This window comes from Magnolia sinica, chromosome 3 (genome assembly GCF_029962835.1).
Source record: "Magnolia sinica isolate HGM2019 chromosome 3, MsV1, whole genome shotgun sequence".
In the NCBI taxonomy this organism is placed as follows: Eukaryota; Viridiplantae; Streptophyta; class Magnoliopsida; order Magnoliales; family Magnoliaceae; genus Magnolia; species Magnolia sinica.
This window is the reverse complement of record NC_080575.1, coordinates 17,038,524-17,059,418: the sequence shown is the minus strand read 5'-3', so window position 1 is coordinate 17,059,418 and position 20,895 is coordinate 17,038,524. Positions and strand designations below refer to the sequence as shown.

At 38.9% G+C, this 20,895-nt stretch overlaps 1 protein-coding gene across 4 annotated transcripts; it reads left to right on the top strand.

Annotated features, from left to right (window-relative positions):
- The first annotated feature begins 412 nt into the window (after positions 1–412).
- Positions 413–18,960, top strand: LOC131239623 (selenium-binding protein 3-like). Of its 4 annotated transcripts, none has more exons than XM_058237418.1 (8): positions 413–564; positions 1,083–1,262; positions 9,543–9,738; positions 13,701–13,928; positions 15,211–15,442; positions 15,530–15,637; positions 16,113–16,385; positions 18,485–18,960. In XM_058237418.1, the coding sequence occupies exons 2-8, from the start codon at positions 1,115–1,117 to the stop codon at positions 18,764–18,766; spliced, it is 1,467 nt and encodes a 488-aa protein (XP_058093401.1). In that variant the 5' UTR covers positions 413–564; positions 1,083–1,114; the 3' UTR covers positions 18,767–18,960. The 4 variants fall into 4 exon arrangements, with proteins under 4 accessions (XP_058093401.1, XP_058093402.1, XP_058093403.1 ...); XM_058237419.1 differs by lacking the exon at positions 413–564 and adding an exon at positions 794–811; XM_058237420.1 differs by lacking the exon at positions 413–564 and adding an exon at positions 962–980.
- Positions 18,961–20,895: the final 1,935 nt, after the last annotated feature.

The following is a 20,895-nucleotide window of genomic DNA, read 5'->3' as shown; positions in this document are numbered from 1 at the left end:
GCCGATCCGCTTCGGACAAGAACCGTGACGTCACGTCGACAATATCCATCCATCAATCACACCAATCTGTCCACATTGACGGATACCTACGGACGCGGATTCGGCGGATCGTGAAACCACCCATATCGGTGTATCCGTGCCTGCGGGGCCCACCTTGATATATATATATATATATATATATATGACGCCGTTCATCCATTTTTTTAGATTATTTTGAGGAAATTTCCATAAAATGAAGAAGATCCATTTGCCAGGTGAACCACACCTTAGGAAAAAGTGGTGATAAAACGCTCACCATTCGAAAATTCCTCCTCGTGCTTTCTTTAACTTATCGGTATATCACCATCGATCGTGCTTTTTAATGGCATATGAGAACGGCACACAATCCATCGAGCTTTCTTTAACTTCTCGGTACATCCCCCCTAGACACTTCCTCGCATCCATTGGAAGATTGCCACGTGTACGGATATAACAAACTTCCAGGCCCCGCCCGGATCTCTATATCTACCCATCTTCCTTCCTCCCAGCCTCTCTCCTACTCTCTGCTTCGATTTTCTAAATTGGGTAAGTCCTGAGCCAATCGCTTCTTCATTTCCTTTTCTCGGCGATGATTCTTTTATCCAGACCGTTGGTTTGATGTGACCTGCCGTGGATGGACCAATCCCCAAAAATCCCTCACATCGCCCACCAATTCTTGTGCCTTTCCTCAATCGGATAGTTTAACCGTCTATTTGGAAGATCACGAATTGAAAGGCTAGGATTGTTCATCCACAGTTGGTCCCAAACACACTGATATCTGGATCACTGAATCGTGGGTCCCACTTCAATGATCACGTATATATTTATATTTATTTCTAAATTCTTTCCGGGATGGTTTCCACCCCCACATGTTCGAAAGAAACACCCCTTCTATCTACTTTTGGTAATGGAAGAGTACAGCTGGGTGCTATTGAATTATCAGAGACAAAGAAATTGCAAAAGTCAGTGATGTTGGAGTTCATTCATTGGATTCAAATTGATCTGAAAATCTTCTTGAAATGAAGAAATTTTATTGTAACTAGAGCGTATTTTTTGTATTATAGAATAGAGATTGGTGAAGAAATCGGCGTTCAAAATGGCCGCTGCTGCTGTCGATCAAGCGCCATCTTCGTGTATTTCAAACAGCTGCTGTGATGGTAAAAAAGGCCCGGGTTACGCCACTCCAATTGAGGCCATGTCGGGCCCACGGGAGTCTCTGCTCTATGTCACATGCGTGTACACGGGTAGCTGCCAATTTCCTAGACTATTTATTTTAATTTTATCATGAATAAAATGAAAATATAAGGTTCTGTTTGGTAGACGCCTAAAAATGAGTTTGTCGTATTTTAGTTAATAGTAATTATGTATTAGAGATCATCACTGTTAACAGGAATTCATTATGTATTAGAGATCAAGATTGCCAGTGCATAATTTCTGTTAACTAAAATGAAATTAAGGTATCTACCAAACCATGATTTAGTTGTTTGTTTGAATTATTTGAATTTTTGTGGGTATTGTTCGATTTGGATTGTAACTATTTTTTGGTACTCTTTTGGTGGAAATTATGTCAGCAAGTGATCTTATTTTGGTTTCTTTAGATAGGTTTTGTATGTAGAGATTTCATGGGTGTTGGAAGTATTTTCTTTTATTGAATTAGGTGTCTGTGTTTTTGTCTGAGTCTAATTGTTTGAGGATGTTGAGTGTCATGCATATGAAATGAAATTGATAGTTGATCAGATTGATCACTCATCTGGAAGTGCATGTGGTGGGCTCCACCTAGGGGGAAGGTGTATGCCAGTGGCTCAAAAATTACTCTGATCAGATTATCCTAACCATCTGAAAAATGGAGTCTTTTGGTTGTTATTGGTGCAGTGAATGCCAATGCGCACATGCACACACATGTGTGCGCGAACGCATGCGTGTGTTAGAGGGATCAAATATCATTCATCTGGAAACTTCATGTGGGGAGAGGGCTGCCAACACACACACACACACACACACGAGTGTGTGCGTGCGTGCGTGCATTGAAGGAAAATTGCTGCAGCAGGTTTTAGTGGAATGTTCCTCTGTTTTGAATTGTGACTTATAAAAGTTTAATATGGGGGTTGGAGGATCATGGATCTCTGGAAATCACATCTTCACATAATGGGTTATATGATTGTAGTGATTTTCATCCTGACCAACTGAAATAGATTATACTTCATCTTCTAAGATTTACAGATGAAGGGTTGAAATTTCAGCACCCCTGCAGGATTTAACTCTGATCGTTACATGTTATTGCTGACAGAAAAAGAAAAAAAGAAAAAGAAGGATCCCCATATCTGTTTCGTGATTATTTTTTACTGCTTATGTCATGTGGGCATCTAGTCATTGGATATTTAATAGATTCAGTTTATTGCTTCTTTGGTATGACTACCCTGCAAAACACATTTTCATTTTCTACTCAGGATTTCGCGAGTCATCCCGAAACTTGACCGGGTCGAGTCGACTGGATTGAATTTCAAATTGACCTGATGAAAAACTCATTGCATTGGGTTTTCTTTGAGTCCTTGATTTACCTCCTATTAGTCATACTTCTGCAGTAGGTATATATATATATATATATATATATATATATATATATATATATATATATATATATATATATATATATATATATAAAGATCATCTAGGTTTTCCTAGAGTTCTAGATCCTTTGACCTTAGTTGATTGCTTTTGTTAGTTTGAGTTGTAGTAGGTTCATCTATGAGTTTATACACAGGTGGATTGTGAGAGCATTCACTTAAGTTGCTCTGCAATACATGACCCTGTGAAGCGAGTTCTTTGGAGAGATAAGATAAAAAAAGAGAACATTTTGTAACTCTATTTGTTGAGAAACTTATCTTGATTTTGTTTAGAAATTCTCTTATAATTCTTCTCATGCTCTTCATCTTAGTTTCTACATGTGAGTGTTTACTTGGTAATTTGGATGTTGGGTACTTCCTTATTTGCACTATATTGGTATTTTTGGTCTAAAGTTTAATATTTTGCTTCTAGTCCTCTACAAGTGGGTATTAGAGGCACATCTGATGGGGACATCACGCGCACACGCGCACTCATACCACCACCCCTATGCACGTACATACGCAGAAGGAGGATCCCACCATCGATCTGTCTCGATGATGACGTCCAGGGAGGGCCTCTTAGTTAGAAGACAAGTTTTTGTACAAAAAAAGTGGGCTCGATAGTCAAGAAAAGCCCATCATGAGATCTCATGATCGTGGCCCACTCGTCGGATTGATTTCATATTTTAGGTTTTGCTTATTATTATCATTTAAAACATCGTGAACGCTTTAGATTTCTTTGTTTGGTTTTTATTTTAGTTTACTTCATCGCCAAGTAATAGGTTGCGCATATGGTGCGAGTTTTTGGGGTATAAGGTTTTCTTATAAATAGGCACCCCTTGTAGCTTTTTTTATAGATTGAAGATTAATAAAAATTTTGCGTTTTCCTACTCTCTGAGCTGTGAAGCCTAATTGGCTGCGAAGCCTTCCCTTCATCGAAGGGTTAACTACCGTGGTGCGAAGCCACATCTATCCCAATTCGCCTCATCCATCGCCATTTCTACTACCCATCTTCTACCATCCATTCTTTTTATCTCACTCCATCATCTACACTTCGAATCAATCATCTATTGCAGCAATTCTCCTCCCCACAACAAAATTTCAGAATCTGGCCCTACAAGAGGGCTGAAACTTCGGCGGAGCACCACACACAAACCGTACATCGGATCGAGCTGAAATTTGGGGGTTTTGGAGTCCATCCTTGGCTAACCAGGGCCAAGGTAGCCTTTTTCTGAATAGTGGGCCTCACACGTGCGAACGGGATCACACGCACGTGCATCTAGGCCATTATTGTTGTCCACGCGTGCAGTATTTCTCTGGTTCGTTTCTCTCCTCTCTTTCAATCTGCTTTCATCCAAAATCCCTAAACCTAACCCTAAATTACTCAAATATCCAATTTTATGCCCATTTTCTTACCCTAAGGTTCCCCGAATTAGAATTTCTGAATCCCTTGGATTAGGGACTAATTACTATATATGTATAGATGATTATTTCTTATCTTTGAGTATTGTTTGGTTCATAATTTTATTGATCCAGCCCTATCATGTGTAGGCTTGGACTTGCATAGATTTTCCTTAATTGAATGTTTGGACTTTCATGTGGGATATGGAATTTATGTAATTGTTTCTGAACTAATGTGATCTTAAGCCTGAAATCTCATACATCATATTTAATTTTCATGTCTTGCATCAAATTTGGTATCAGAGATTGGGGTTCTTGTAGGGGAATTCATTACATGTTTAGGGTTTGGTTGTTTATGTCCATTACGCATCAATTCTCATCACATATGGCTGTTTAGAGGTCCATAAACCCTAACATAAGTTGCTGAAATTTTTTGTTATCCCCTTATTTGAATTATTTTAGAAATTAACTTAGTTTTCTATTTCTAGGTTTAGAAACTTTCCTTTTCTGTTTTTTAGAAACTTTCTTAATATGTTTTTAGAAACTAATTTTCTTTCCTTTTTCTTTTTAGAAACTAGTTTACTTTCCTTTTTCTTTTTTAGAAACTAACTTACTTTCTATTTTTAGAAACTTTCCTTTTTCTTTTTCTTTAGAAACTAGGTTGTTTTTTTTAGAAACTTTTCTAATTTGGTTTTTTTTTTTTTTTTTTTTTTTTGTAGAAGCTTTCCTAATTTGTTTCTTTAAAAACTTTTCTAATTTGTTTTTAGAAACTTTTCTTTTTCGTTTTTAGAAACTAGGTTGCTTTTCTTTAGAAACTTTCCTAATTTGTTTTTTTTTTAGAAACTTTCCGAATTTATTTTTTATAGAAGCTTTCCTAATTTGTTTTTCGTAGAAACTTTCCTTTTTCGTTTTTAGAAACTAGGTTGCTTTTTTTTAGAAACTTTCCTAACTTGTTTTAAAAACTTTCCTTTTTCATTTTTAGAAACTAGGTTGTTTCTTTTAAAAAAAAAAAAATAATAATAATAATAATTTCTTATATTTTGACAACTATATTGCTGAATTTTGGTTGGCACCCTACACTAAACATGGAACAATTGCAAGAGTCACTAAACAAGCTGTTTCAAAAGTTGGAGTTTATGATTAAGCGCTTGGAAATGGACCAATACTTAGAACAACTTGATGTGCGCATTACCCATCTAAAGACCATCGCCAGGACAAACCCCACCATTGGGGTAGATGTCCCATCTCAGGCAAGTGGCCTGGTGGATAGACCAATGAATGGAGTTGGTGAAGGAATCAATTATGGGTGTGCACCCGTGCACCCACCCCATAAGAGACATCAAGACCACTATTTTGAGAGGTACAACATGTGCGGCCTTATGGCTGGAGAGAGTACACCAAACGCTAGTGTAGAGTTACCCACTGAGGCCATTCCGATAATGGATGAGTTACGTGATGTGTTTCCTGATGATCTACTGGATGAGTCTCCCCCTAGGAGGGATATAGAGCACACCAGAACATGGGACACTGTAATACCTACAGCCGAGTTTGCGTTTAATAGCTCTGTCGATAGGTCCACAGGTCTCAGTCCTTATGAAGTCGTTACTGTTTATAAACCTGGGAAACCTATTGATCTTGTCCCTATGTCACTGTCCCATAGGGTGTCAGAGCCTGTGGAGTCTTTTGCGCATCATATTCATTCATGGCATCAAGGAATCAGACAGAAGATCACTACTAGTAATGAACATTACAAATTTTCTGCAAACCAACATAAACGTTTCAAAGAATTCAATATTAGGGACTCTGTGATAGTCCGCATTTGGCCCGAACGGTACCCTCCGGGAGCCGTTCGTAAGTTACACGCGCGTAGCGCTGGACCCTTCAAAATTATAAAACGAAACGGTCTCAATGCGTATGAGGTAGATCTTCCACCTTCTATGAGAATTAGTTCCACATTCAACGTGGAGGATCTAGTTACTTTTCAGGGGATCACTAATACTTTGTCCGGCTCTTTGCCTACCCGTCCTCATTCCCCATATTTATCCCTTGAACCATGGCCCCTTCCCAACCCATTTTTCCAGCCTCTACCTCCCATACCCACTCTTTCTGACCTTTCTTCCCAGCCTCTACCTCCCATACCTACTATTCCCGACCCATTTTCTCAGCCTCTACGTCTCATACCTACCCGTCCCGACCCATTCTTCCAGCCTCTACCTCCCATACCTATCCGTCCCGACCCATTTTCTCAGTCTCTACGTCTCATACCTACCCTTCCCAACCCATTTTTTCAGCCTCTACCTCCCATGCGTACCCGTCCCGACCCATCTTCCCAGTCTCTAGCTCCCATATCTATCCTTTCCGACCCATTTTTTCAACATTTACCTCCCATACCTAACCTTCACATACCCAAAAAGGAAATAGAGGATATCCTGGACCATCAGATAGTTTCAACATCAAACGGTGGGTTTCAGAAGTACTTGGTTAAATGGAAGTCATGCCCAGTTTCAGACAGCACGTGGCTCACTGAGGAGGAGCTTTAGAGACTTGATCCTGACATCCTGAAGCGGTTCAGGAGTTTTATTTCGCCAGTGGCGAAATTTTCGCAGCCGGGGAAAATTGATGGGGACATAACGCACACACGCGCACTCACACCACCACCCCTACGCATGTACATACGTAGAAGGAGGACCCCACCATCGATCTGGCTCGATGACGACATCAAGGGAGGGCCTCTTAGATAGAAGACAAGTTTTTGTTAAAAAAAAGTGGGCCCGATAGTTAAGAAAAGCCCATCATGAGTTAAGAAAAGCCCATCATGGGATCTCATGATTGTGGCCCACTCGTCGGATTGATTTCATATTTTAGGTTTTACTTATTGTTATTATTTAAAACATCGTGAACACTTTAAATTTTTCTGTTTAGTTTTTATTTTAGTTTACTTCATCACCAAGTAATAGGTTGCGCACATGGTGCGAGTTTTTGGGGTATAGGGTTTTCTTATAAATAGGCACCCCTTGTAGCTTTTTTCATGAATTGAAGATTAATAAAAATTCTGCGTTTTCGTACTCTCTGAGTTGTGAAGCCTAATTGGGTGCGAAGCCCTCTCTTCATCGAATGGTTAACTACCGTGGTGCGAAGCCACATCTATCCCGATTCGCCCCATCCATCGCTATCTCTACTACCTATCTTCTACCATTCATTCTTCTCATCTCACTCCATCATCTACACTTCGAATCAATCATCTATTGCAGCAATTCTCCTCCCCACAGTAGAATTTCAGAATCTGGCCCTACAAGAGGGCTGAAACTTCGGCGAAGCACCACACACAAATCGTACATTGGATCGAGCTGAGATTTGAGAGTTTTGGAGTCCATCCTTGGCTGACCAGGGCCAAGGTAGCCTTTTTCAGAATAGTGGGCCTCACACACGTGCTGCCGGGATTATACGCACGTATGGCCGGGATCATACGCACGTACATCTGGGCCATTATTGTTGTCCACGCGTGCAGTACTTTTCTGGTTCATCTCTCTCCTCTCTTTCACTCTGCTTTCACCCAAAATCTCTAAACCTAACTCTAAATTACTCAAATCTCCAATTTTATGCCCCTTTTCTTACCCTAGGGTTCCTCGAATTGGAATTTCTGAATCCCTTGGATTAGGGACTAATTACTATGCATGTGTGAATGATTATTTCTTATCTTTGAGTATTGTTTGGTTCATAATTTTATTGATCCAGCCCTATCATGTGTAGGCTTGGACCCGCATAGATTCCCCTTAATTGAATGTTTGGACTTTCATGTGGGATATGGAATTTGTGTAATTGTTTCTGAACTAACGTGATCTTAAGCGTGAAATCTTGCATATCATATTTAATTTTCATGTCCTGCATCACATCAGTTCTGTGAGAGATTAGTAAATCACAAGGTGTTCGAAGTTGTGGGTTTTGGTCACTTTATTCAGGGAAGAATGGTTCTCTTGCATAATGTTCAAATGGAATAAAATGGTAGTCTTACGGTTTTGAGAAAATAACTGTAAGTTAAACACTGGGTATTTTCTTAATGGAGGGTTTCCTACAAGTTAGAAGGACAAAAATCTATCAGGAAGCAGGCAACCGTGAAAATGCTGTGTAAATGATTGCCTGGAGTTGGGGAAATTTCTGTTTTTGTTAGAGCATCAACTTAAAAATACTGATAGATTCCAAGCACATGCGATATGCCTGTGGTTCAAAGGAAGCCTGAAAAGTGGCATTGTTTTATCCCTCTGGTTCAAAGGAAACTTCAAGACCTTTGCAACATTGTTTTATGTTGAAATGATGCTTGCCTGTAGTGCCTTCAAAACAAAGTTAGTATACTCATCTCCTGCAAAGGGGGATGTTGATGTTTCATCATTCTCAAAACCAAAGAAACTTAGACCATGAGGTATCTTACCAGATGAAGGATCGAAGTTCACTAAGGGCCTGCTGTTCTGGATTGTGGAAATGCGAATATGGATTTGGAAAATCCATAAAATTTGACAAAGTCATGAATTTGCTTGGAATTTGGATTTGGCAAATCCTAACTCTTGCTTTGTAATCAAGCTACAAATTCATGGACTTGGGGAGCATTTATTATGAGGGCCTCTGTGAACCTAAATGAGGGGGTATCTAATTAAGCATCAAACCTCTCTATGAAAATGCTGGAGGCCTTTTGGGCACTCATATATGTGTTTTCTTGGTTGGATCCTGTGATTTTTTCTTGTTTCTGTAGCTGTTGCTATTGCTTGTGGTTTCTGGATTGAGGCGCTTTTTGGTACTTTTCTGTAATAACTGCTCAGCTAGTAGGGTGAAAATATTGGGCCAAGTAGCATGTGTTGCATCGGTTTGAGGGTCAACCTGAGCCCTCAAGCTGACCCAACCCAACCTCAAGAGGACACGACCCGTTACACTACATGAGCCAAATTCCAGCTCAAAGTGCCCATCCTGAGCCTAACCCGAATTCCTTTGAGCTCGACCCAACCCAACCAGCCCAAATACATGTGGATATATTCCCAAGCCGACTTGAATTTGCTCAACCTAAACCCAACCCAGTTTCAAATCAGGTTCATCCTGAATCCAATCCTAGGACCTTGACAACCCGACCCAAACTTGGGTTGGGTTGAACCTAACCAAAGTTTCATCCCTAGTGTCACGTTGGTTCAGTTGGGGACCTGTTCTATACTTGGCTGGGTCCTTATCATCTACATTTTCTACCAATGGAAGCATCATGCAGCTTCCACCAATGGCCATGGTTATCTTTTTCATCATTGTTTTTCCGGGGCTTTAGTTTATGATACATAATTTACCTTTCATAATAGATAGAAGACATTTCTTTCTCACGTCACTCGGCTCAAAGAAGATTGATCTATATTACAGTTTATGAAAGGATAAGCTGACTTGGATTTTTCTTGTTTTTAGTTTTATTCGGGCCCAAAATAATGTTAATCTATTCTCAGACTGGATTTTAGCGCATCATTTACTTATGCCCATCATCATATCGTCTGACAGGAACCGGAATAGAGAAGCCTGATTACTTGGCTACAATAGATGTTGATCCGAGCTCACCTACCTATTCAAAAGTCATCCACAGGACACCTGTCCCTTATTTAGGTGATGAGTTACATCATTCTGGTTGGAATTCCTGCAGCTCTTGCCATGGGGATCCTTCAGCTGTTAGACGTTTCCTGATCTTGCCTTCACTGGTGTAAGTGACTTCACTGTGAGCTATGGTGTAATTTGATTCTTACATTGGCATATTCATGAATCGAATATTTTCTCTCTTTATATGGGTTAAAATATTTACACATACATGCATATGATACACAATCTATATTGCATGAGAGACTAAAGATTAAGTTTGGAAAATATTCCTTAATGGGATATTTTGTCTGTTGGCATTACATAAACATCTTTAGAGGTACTTGGGAATGAACAAACTGTATGATGTAGATGATCTGCATTCTTCAGAGATGGTCTCATGTTGAGGTTATAACAGTTATTCTTAATTGAATTCCAGCCGCATAAAAAAATCTGAGATTTATGACCATGTTGATTTTTTCCCCTCCTTAAATGGCAATACAACAGTTTATGTTTTTCACACATGCAATCATTGGCATGGGTGATAACTAATAACATAATATTCACGTAAAGTTTCATACAGTGATTTAAAACCCAACTGATCGCCGTGCTAAAAAATGACTGCTCTCATTTCGTGCCAACTGCTGATCCAATTAGTTATAGATGTTGATTATTAAAGCCACAAGGAACTATAGTTAGGGAACAACGTCTAGAAAAAAAATGGTAATATTGAAAATGAAACATGTCTTTAGTTTCATCCATCTTCAAAATCCTAATCAGGCAAAACAATTCAGTAGAGTTTGTCTCTACTGAATCCCCAGCACACCTACCTTACTATTCATTTGGCAGGGAGGTGGTGGATTCAGAGGTCCTTTGGGGCCTAGAACTAGGATATCTCAATCACTTTGGGACTGAGTTGTAGGATAACTAACGAAACAGGTGTTTGTAAATGGTTTTCTCTAGCTTTAATGCTTTTGTGTAAAACCAAAGTGGTTATGGTCAGTGTTCAAAATATTGGTATTGCACAATGTATCGCACCCTTGGGATATAGACACGTATCGGTTATCGCACGGGATATATCGTTTGTATCGCATAATTTATTGCACTTTTTGGGAAACATGGGGAAACATTGGGAAAATGGTTGAATTTTTCAATGAAACTTTGGGGATGATTACAAAAGACTTTAATACACACTTTTAAATCATAACATTTCAAAAAAAAAAAGTGCACACAATAGGTTTCCTTTGTATAGGGTCATAAGCCATGCACTGTCTGATTGAACCTAGTCAATTATATTCAAATATAATGTATAACATTTATAAATGTATCAAAACATGTATGAAAACACAACTAAGTAGACCCCACCACAAAAAACAGTGGGGACAGTGACACCTACCGTTGAAACCTTCCTAGGGCCCACCATGATGTTTATTTGAGATCCAACTTGTTCATAAGGTTATACAGACCTGGATGAGCTTTCAAAATGGATGGGCAGTGTGGATGTAAGGCACATACCCTACAATGTCCCCCATAGTTAGGGATCCAATGAGTGGGACGCAGGTTGCGTATTGACGCTGCTGGTAGTGAGGTAGCTACTGGATAATGCTTTGTGAGCCCCACCATGATATATGTTTTATCCGTATGGTCCATCTATTTTTTTAGGTCATTTAGGGCATGTGGCCAAAATTGAAACAGGTCCGAATCTCAAGTGGACCACACCATAAGAAAACAGTGGTGATTAAACATTCACCATTAAAAACTTCATAGGGCCCACTGTAATGTTTATTTTGCATCAAACCTGTTGATTAGGTCACACAAACCTAGATGAAGGGAAAACACAAATATCAGCTTCATCCAAAACTTTTGTGGCCCTCGTGGAGTTTTTGATGGTAAGCCTTCAATCACCACTGGTTCCTTTAGTGTGGTCCACATGAGATTTTAATCTATCTCATTTTTGGGCTAATGCCCTAAAATGATTTGAAAAAATGGATGGATGGCACAAATAAAACACATTATTGTGGGGCCCACAGGGCACCGACCAGTAGCTACTGGTACAGTGTAGGCAATTATGTTGGGACTCGATTTCATGCGAAGGCCTTTAATGGGAAGTTCCTGCGCTGAGATGCTAGGTGGGGCCATCATGATGTTTCTGAAAAATCCACGCCGTCCATCCCTTTTTCCATATCATTTTAGGACAAGAGACCAAAGATAAGGTGGATACAAAACTCAAGCGGGCTGCAAGAGAGGAAAGAGTGGAGATTCAGTGACCACCGTTTTTACACCCGGCCATGCTACGGAACTAACATGTGCGTGGGACCTGACTGTGGCCTTGCCATTATGTATGTGTTGTATCCACACTGTCCATCCATTTGGATAGATCATTTTAGGGCCTGAGCCAAAGAATTAGGCCGATCCGAAGCTCAAGTTTACCCTACCACAGATAACAATGGGGGCAATGACACCCACCGTTGAAACTTGAAACCACTTACGGTTGCTTGTCTGATCTAGTTTTCACAACATTGGTTCTGTGCAAAATTCAATTTACTAGAGGTAGACTGACCATCTTAGTCGTCCAATCACCTCATTTCATCTTATCCCATGCAATTTACAGTATAAAACCTTGGAAAAATTCAAATCAACATGGCTGATTTGACTCAACTCAATCGGTTTTCAATGAGACTCAAGAGAAACTTGACTTAGTCATGATGCAGTTGAGACTCGACTTGGCTAACAAAAACTCAACAAAACTGGAACAGGCTGAACTCAACTCGCCATGGCTCAAAGATATTTACTTAAATATTAAATGTCACTGAAAAATCACAAAATACTCGAAAAAAACTCATCTGAGTTACTTGGTTCGGCAAACCTTCAATGAGTCATGTTTTCAAGTTCTTAAACTATGGTAGTTTCCCCCGTCATCAAAGCCCCGTCCCAACTATTCTGGGTAGGCTTTACAAATCTTGTTTTGCCAATCAATCATATCTAAGGCCCCTTCCTTGGTAACTGATCTGTGTGTCCACTGTCATCATAGCCCTATTAGCTATCTTGACTATTTGGGGCTGGCTTTACAAATCCTGTTTTCCCTATCAATCGTATTTAAAGCCATTTACTTTGTAAATGAACATGCCTTCACCCTAGATCATGAACTTCACGTAGATTGTGAAACAATGGAAACATGATATTGTTGAGTGATTTCATTCTGGTGATTTTAAACGAGAGTTTTGTTCACTTTTATTTCGTCCTGTGAGTTTACGTTATACTTAGTTCCAGTGTTTTAAATAGCGGTAGCGTGATGCGTAGCGCTCAGCCCTCTATAGTGTGTAGAGTAAATATGTAGCGTGTAGCATAAGCTACACGATACTTATATTTTTTAATTTAAAAATAGGACAAATATAATAAATAGTGAAAAAAAAAAAGGAAAAAAAATATAAAATTGCCTAAAAGATGATTCATTTTATCAGTTATAAGCATGTTCAAAAAAGTTACTAGTTATTTATCAAAAGCCAATCCACATATATAAGCCAAATCAAATAATTATCACATCAACAACTTTCTAAGCAAACCACTTTAATTAATAATGTGTAATTGAAACCACAAGTCACAATTATGAAAAGAAATAAAAATCTCATAGGTTAAAATATCAAGTATAATACAAGTGTCACATTCCTCAATATTAGAAACAAAGAAAACATGAAAAAATAATAAAAAACTAAAATAGTAAAAAAAATACATTGTAGCTTACGCTACGGACGCTACACGCTACGTAGCTGTAGCGTACGCTATGATCCCTGTAGCATACGCTATAAGGGATTTACGCTATTTAGGATGCTACGTAGTGCTACGGCCACGCTACACTACGTAGCACTACGGCCACGCTACACTACGTAGCGTACGCTACGGGCGCTTGAAACACTGCTTAGTTCCTTTCAATTAGAAATATTCTGTTCTAGATTTTTGATGGCATGTCTGAGACCTTTATTTGCTTTTGCATTTAATAACCATGCTCATTTTGTTGCTAGCTATGGGTTTTGTGTTCCCTTTGGTTTTAGTAGTTCACCATCATTGAACAGTTGGTCCTTTCTTTTTCAGGTCAGGCCGTATTTATGCATTTGACACGCAAAAGAATCCAAGAGCTCCTGCTTTGCATAAAGTTGTTGAGCCAGCAGATATTGAGCAAAAGACTGGGTTAGCATATCCACACACTTCCCACTGCCTTGCATCTGGTGATATTATGGTGTCTTGCCTTGGGGACAAAGATGGAAAAGCTGAGGGAAGTGGCTTCCTTCTTCTCGATTCAGAATTCAATGTGAAAGGAAGGTATTAGTCTCAATGTTTGTGGGTTGCTTGACATGCATTACTTAAGCAATTAGGAGTAGCATATTTTATCTAATTTTATGGTTACCATTGGGTTGGACCACGCTGAAGCATCTCCCATCTGGCCGAAGGGTCCAAATCCAGGCCCAGCCTAGCCTTTGAGTTAATGAATTAGATTTGGCTTGTGCCAAGCTCACAAGCAAAAACTCAAGCCTAAGAATGTTAAGACAGGCTGGGCTTGGCTGGCCTACATGCCTGGCCTTTAGTTATCAGTCATTAAAACTCAGGCCTGTTTCCAATCCACGGCCTCAAGGCTCAGCTCTCAAAGGGGGCTCAGACCTGCTGGACTGCATAACTCAATCATGGTCCTATCGGAATGGTATTGATTCAAATGTTGTTGGTGTTATAGACTTACAGGTTTGACTTTTGGGCAACAGCTATTTTGGCCTCATTCTAGATTTTGATATATATATATATATATTTCTTTGTTTTGTTTTTCTTAACCTTGTGAACTTCTTACCAGACCATTGGAAACACAACATTATAGTAGAACACACACACACGTGTGTGTGTGTGTGTGTGTGTGTGTGTGTGTGTGTGTATACATGTGTGTGTTCGTGTATATATATGTATGTATGAATCAAAGTTCGGCGAAGTCACTCATTGTCTGGGACATGAGTTCTGGTTTGCCAAGGAATTGCAGGCCGAAAACAAGAACAATGAAATCACCAAAAGGGCTCATTTTGGCTCGAGGCTGTTTCTGAGTGCTTAGATTTTAGACTGCGGTAGTCTTCTACAGAGCGCCAGCGGGAAGAAAAAGGGGTATTGGTATGTTGGTGGCAAAAAGTAAATGCTTTCTGAATATCTTGTTAGGAGAGATGGTATTGCTTAAGGGCTGTTCTGGATGGATGAATCCAAGAAGAAAACGTTTTCCATAGATGTGATGACAATAAAGTACCCTGTGGATTATCACTCAAACAACAACAACAGCAGCAGCAGGAATAAATTTTGGTTAGGAAATTTAGAAGCTGTAGTTGATATTGACACATCTTGTGTTTATGTTTCTTGTTTTTAATATTTTCAATTTATTTACCAAGAAACACAAACTTTTTACCAGTTTGTCAACATGTAAACTGACAATCAGGAAAATAATATGAAAATCCTTTTAACATGAAAATGGCCCTTTCATACTTTATTTTGCAAATCCATGGAGTGAATTTGCTTTAAACTGTCAGATTATTTATAGCTTGTGTATTCTATTCTGACTATACGTTCTACTACTTAGGTGGGAGAAACCAGGTCATAGTCCTCCTTTTGGCTACGACTACTGGTACCAACCTCGACAAAAGACGATGATTAGTTCATCGTGGGGGGCTCCTGCAGCCTTCACAAAAGGCTTCAACCTTCAGCATGTTTCGGATGGTCTTTATGGAAGACACTTGTTTGTATATAGCTGGCCTGATGGTGAGCTAAAGCAGACATTGGATCTAGGCAGCACGGGGCTCTTACCTTTAGAGGTCAATAGGAGGAACATCATCTGCTTTTCTTCTAAGATTGCATTGTCCTAGACTCGGTGTTATATAAATCTTTTCAATCTTGTGCAGATCAGGTTTCTCCACGAACCATCTAGGGACATGGGCTATGTTGGGTGTGCTCTTACCAGCAACATGGTAAGATTTTTCAAGACATCAGATGGATCATGGAGCCACGAGGTATGGTTTTCTCTATCAGACAACCATTTGGGTCTATATAATGTTCAAGGGTAAACTTGTCTGGTTGTTCTTTCTGCTGTTCTTAAATGGTGACTCAATGCTGTACAGGTGGCATACAAGTATGTCAAGCCATATGGTCCAATTCAAGGGCCTCACGTGTCCGAGAAATTACTTTGATCTGAAGATCTTAACCATCCAACTGATTTTTAAATTTGGTCCTGTGATCATTTTATTTTTAACCACTCAAATAACAGGCACCGATTGTATGGAATAGGATCCTCCATTTGGGATTTCTCCGTCCAAAATGGTTTCACGATTTGTTTCATCATGGTTGACATTTATATCATGTGGACACCATGCGAGTCATCACCATTTAAGAAATGGTGGAAAGTACATGTAATAGACCAGCACATATTCATTTCATTACACAGCCACTATAGGTGCATGATACCCTGACTATGACACTGCTGTGCAGGTCGTAATATCAGTGCAACCATTGAAAGTACGAAACTGGATTCTTCCTGAAATGCCTGGACTCATAACTGATTTCCTGATCTCTCTTGATGACCGGTACCTATACTTTGCGAATTGGCTGCATGGAGATATCAGGCAATATAACATTGAAGACCCTGCGAAGCCCAAATTGACCGGCCAAGTGTGGGTGGGAGGGCTAATTCAAAAGGGGAGTGATATAGTGGCTGTTGCAGAAGACGGGAAAGAGTGGCAGTTTGATGTCCCACAGATTCAGGTCTGTAACATTCGATGCTTTAAATAGCGAATAGCATGTAGCATAGCATTCATCCCTTTGAGGCATGAGGTATTATGCTACACACTACTAGATTTTTAATTAAGGTTGTGCTTGGTTGTACCAAATATCATGAAAATTCATGATATTTTCCACCAAATTAGACTGATTAGTAATGAAATTTCATGATATGCTGTGCAACAAAACACATTGTAAAATAATAGAAAAAAAAATAGGGCAAACATTAGGTATAAAGATAAGAAATAGCAATGAAATTTTATTAAAATCATTGAAAATATTAACTATATATATATATATATATATATATATATATATATATATATATATATATATATGAAAAATGTAGCGGACCCCAATTAATTGGGATAAGGCTTTGATGGTGATGATGAAATAGAAAAATATAACAAATCATTGAAAACATAAATTATTTGTAGGGCATGTTTGCATGCATGCATTCCAATGGAAAGGAAAGGAAGCATAATGACTGGATGATGATTACTTCTACAAGGACTATTGAAACATGGATTCCTTTTTAAAGCTCTCATTTGGATAGCAAGTGGAAATCTGATACACCTGTGACAAAGGTCACCTAGTTTCGTGTGTCAAAGAATCTAAACTATAAAATAGAGTAATGATTGCTTTGTGGAATCTTCTCTTTTCTTTGCTATCCAAACACCTCAAAGTACATGGAAAACCTTTTCCATTTCCATTGATTTCTATGTAGTTGATGATATCCAAGCATGCCCTTAATGTTCAGTGAAAAAAAAATATTGTAGTGTAATCTACATAATGCGTATGTAGGCTACATAGCGTGTAGCATATGTTATCCATGTAGGCTATGCTACATGTGTTAAGCTATTCTCACAAGCTATGTGGCATGAAGGCTAAGCTACGCTATGTAGCGTGAGCTACACACTGCATAGTGTAAGCTATTTTAAAAACTAGTAACATATAAAACCCAAACCATCCATCTTGTTAGTTTTGTTGGATGATTTATTGGATTTTATGGTCATACAGCCTTCATCATGTACAAATAGATTTTGCTTCTTTTATAGAAATGCATGCATGTTCCATGGTTATAAATGACAATACATTGAGTCAACTCTGAACTCAGACATGTCGACTCGGCTCGGTGAAAATTTTAGCTTGAGTCACTTCGTTGGTGTAGTTCTGTTGAAAGAAAGGCATATCCTAGAATTTCATTGTAAAGATGATGGAAATTTCATGCTCTCTGTGAATGCAGCATTTGATTATTGCCTAGTGTTTTCTGTTTTGAACTTTGTTATGTTCATATGTTAATTCATGAATAGTGTGTATGGGGTGCGCTCAAGTAGTACCAGTACCACCATAGCCTAATGGTGGCACCAGTTTGCTTTGGGGCCCACGTGGTGTATGCATGACATCCAACCCCCACCCTCCGGTTGGACAAGGGTCCAAAAATATGCTGATTCAAAACTCCCAAACTAGTAGCAACTATTGACTGAAGTTTCAGAATGGCTTGATTTTTGCAGCATCCCTTCATCTGAGACTGCTAAGCCAAATGAATAGTTTGATTGCGCTGATTTTTTGGGGATCCTATTGTCATGGTGGGCAAACTTGCTGGAAGGGTGAGATGCAAAAACCATGGTTGGGCCCACATGCCGACTGGCTGGATGTACAACTAGTTGTGCATGGGCATGAGAGAGAGAGAGTCGGGGGGGGGGGGGGGGGTGGGGAGGCGGCGGGAGGCACCGTGATGATTATGTGAAATCACTCTGTCAATCAATTGTGCCATCCATTGTTAGGACTGGGGCCCAATAAAAAAGCTTAACCCATGATTCAGGTGGGTCACACTAAAAGAAATAGTTGGGAGAAGGGCGTCCACCATTGATTTTTTGCAGGGCCCACTGATAATTATATTATTGATGGTTCTGATTGATGCACCAGCCTTACATCTTTGACACATTTTTAAAGTTGAACCCGGAGATCTCATTGGTCATGCTAGTTCTATTGAATAATACTCCAAAAATGTTTTGAAGAATACGTGCAGTTTTACGACTTTCTGTGTAACATCGATTGAGAACGTCATTTCCTGTCTTCAGGGAAATCGATTGAGAGGTGGGCCACAGATGATCCAGCTGAGCTTGGATGGGAAGCGGCTGTACGTTACCAACTCACTGTTCAGTACATGGGACCGCCAGTTCTATCCGGATCTTTTGGAGAAAGGGTCTCACATGCTACAGATCGACGTCGACTCGGAGAAAGGAGGGCTGTCAATAAATCCAAACTTCTTCGTGGACTTTGCCGCTGAACCTGAAGGTCCTTCCTTGGCCCACGAGATGAGATATCCAGGTGGTGATTGCACTTCAGATATATGGGTTTAACGATCGTTCGGTGAGCATAGGAAGGTAGTCTATTTTCAACTGCCCTTTAGACTAAATAAGCGGGTTGTATCTTAATTACTCTGTTACTACTAGATTAGAATGTTAAATAAATGAGATAAAGTTTGCACTAAATGGTTCTCCTGTATCATCTTTTATCATAACCATAAATGTGGTGACCATGTGGATGTTGTTGATATGGGGACTCTTGTTGATCTTGATACGCTCCTTTCAGTGGGCCACATTGTGGGTGTCTGATGAGCAGAAAATCTTACAAGTGTTCTAATAAAGCTAGCCATTTCAAATCATGATGTTATCAGATCTGATAAAAAAACAAAAATAATGACCTAGCAAATATGGTTATGCACTTTATCATAGTTTTTTTTTTTCTTAGTACATATATGAACTCTATCGAATTTAATCTTTTGTGGGCATCCACACAGCATGCTGGCCGACCTAGAAATCCACCGCCTTGCCTTTGCAATCTGATAGACCTGTATCTTTTTCAGGAAAATGGTGGAACAAAAGAATGTTTGAATACTACCATCAATCAATTCTTACCTTACCATATAATCTGTCAGTTGTTAATGGGCCATCCTAGCCTAAGTACTAGGATAATCAATAATTGCACTACAGGTTACTCAACGTTTGGGTAGAGAAATGATTGAAGGTGTGGAATGCATTTATTGAAAGTCCTATACCGTTTGGATTTTATCATTCCTAGACCAAGATTGGATGGTTGATTTTATCATAGGGTCAAGATCATATGGTGAAGGAGAAAATTTGGATGCGGTCATGAGTCTGGCGAAAAAATCGAGAAAAACTCTACTCAACATGATTTCACCATGACCTGAGAAAACGTCAATCTGGTCATGAATCTATCGAAACCTGACTCAAAATTGAAAACTATTATACAAAACTGGGTGAAAGTTAGCTCGACTTGGAACAACTGGACATTAACTTTTTAAATGATTAATCATGTTGGAAAAAACTCGGGAAAGATCGCATGAGTTTCCAAGAAACTTAACTCAATTGTGAGTCAAGTTTTCTTGTCTTAAATCTATGATATATTAGGTGGTTTGCAGTGTGACATAGTTTAAAAACTTGAGAACTTTAGCTCGATGTCCGGTCAGGTTGGGTTGACCCGAAGACTCATATGGAGTTTTTTTTTTTTTTTTTTTTTCACTCGGTATTTAATCTTTGAATTAAAATATTTAGACTAATAATATTCTGTACTATTTGATTAGTGGACTAACCTAATTTTTGGACGAGCATAGATGAATGGCGTGGATTTCACACATGGATTTTGTAATGCCTCAGATTTTGTAACCCAAGTTTAATATTTGTTTTTCAAAATCTTAACTTTTAAAGATAATTTATATTTTACCATATAATTTTTTTTTTAAAAAAAAGTAAGCACTGCAAAGGAAGAAAGACAAATCAATCATAAATGAAAAAGTTCATATATACATTTCAGATACACGAGATATATGAGTGGTGGCCAATACAGCTTATACAAATCAATGTCTCAAGTCTTACAAATACAGAAAAATACAAAATCAATATAATAAAATCTAAAATCTAAAGTCACAAGATCATCCAGCTCCTCATCCTTCACATGAGCACCAACCTGCACATCATCAACATCTCTTGCACCACTGAATATATTTGATAACGTCAATAGCTATCCCAGTGAGGTATACCTCCAAGATTTACTATACCATCATACTAGTCAAGGATAATTTTTATGAAAAGTTTAAAATAACCAATTCATAATGATCCTTATAACAATAAGGCAAATTCATATGAAAGGCACATATCATTTTAAACAATACATATTCTTATTTAAATACATGGATGCATGGACTTGCTCATAGGCTTGGGAATGCATATTCAACTATCGAATCAATCATCCAATGAGAACTAGCCACCCAAAAAAGTACTTATAGGTACGCCAATGAGAACTACTTACTTGAAAAAGACCATACAACGAGGATAACTATGGTGAAATAGCCTCCCGAAAAAGTACTCAAAGATAGCTTTTCCCAAGTACATATATCACTCTACTGGATTTAATCCGCATGATGGCCACCCCAGAAATCAGCCACTTTAGTGTTGCAATTTGATAGAAC

What these genes read in the sequence shown, in the direction of transcription:
- LOC131239623 (XM_058237418.1), top strand. Translation starts at nt 1,115, where the DNA reads ATGGCCGCTGCTGCTGTCGATCAAGCGCCATCTTCGTGTATTTCAAAC. An exon ending in CTGATCTTGCCTTCACTGGT is followed by an intron (nt 9,739 to 13,700) that starts GTAAGTGACTTC and finishes TTTCTTTTTCAG; the next exon opens with GTCAGGCCGTATTTATGCAT. An exon ending in CGGGGCTCTTACCTTTAGAG is followed by an intron (nt 15,443 to 15,529) that starts GTCAATAGGAGG and finishes AATCTTGTGCAG; the next exon opens with ATCAGGTTTCTCCACGAACC.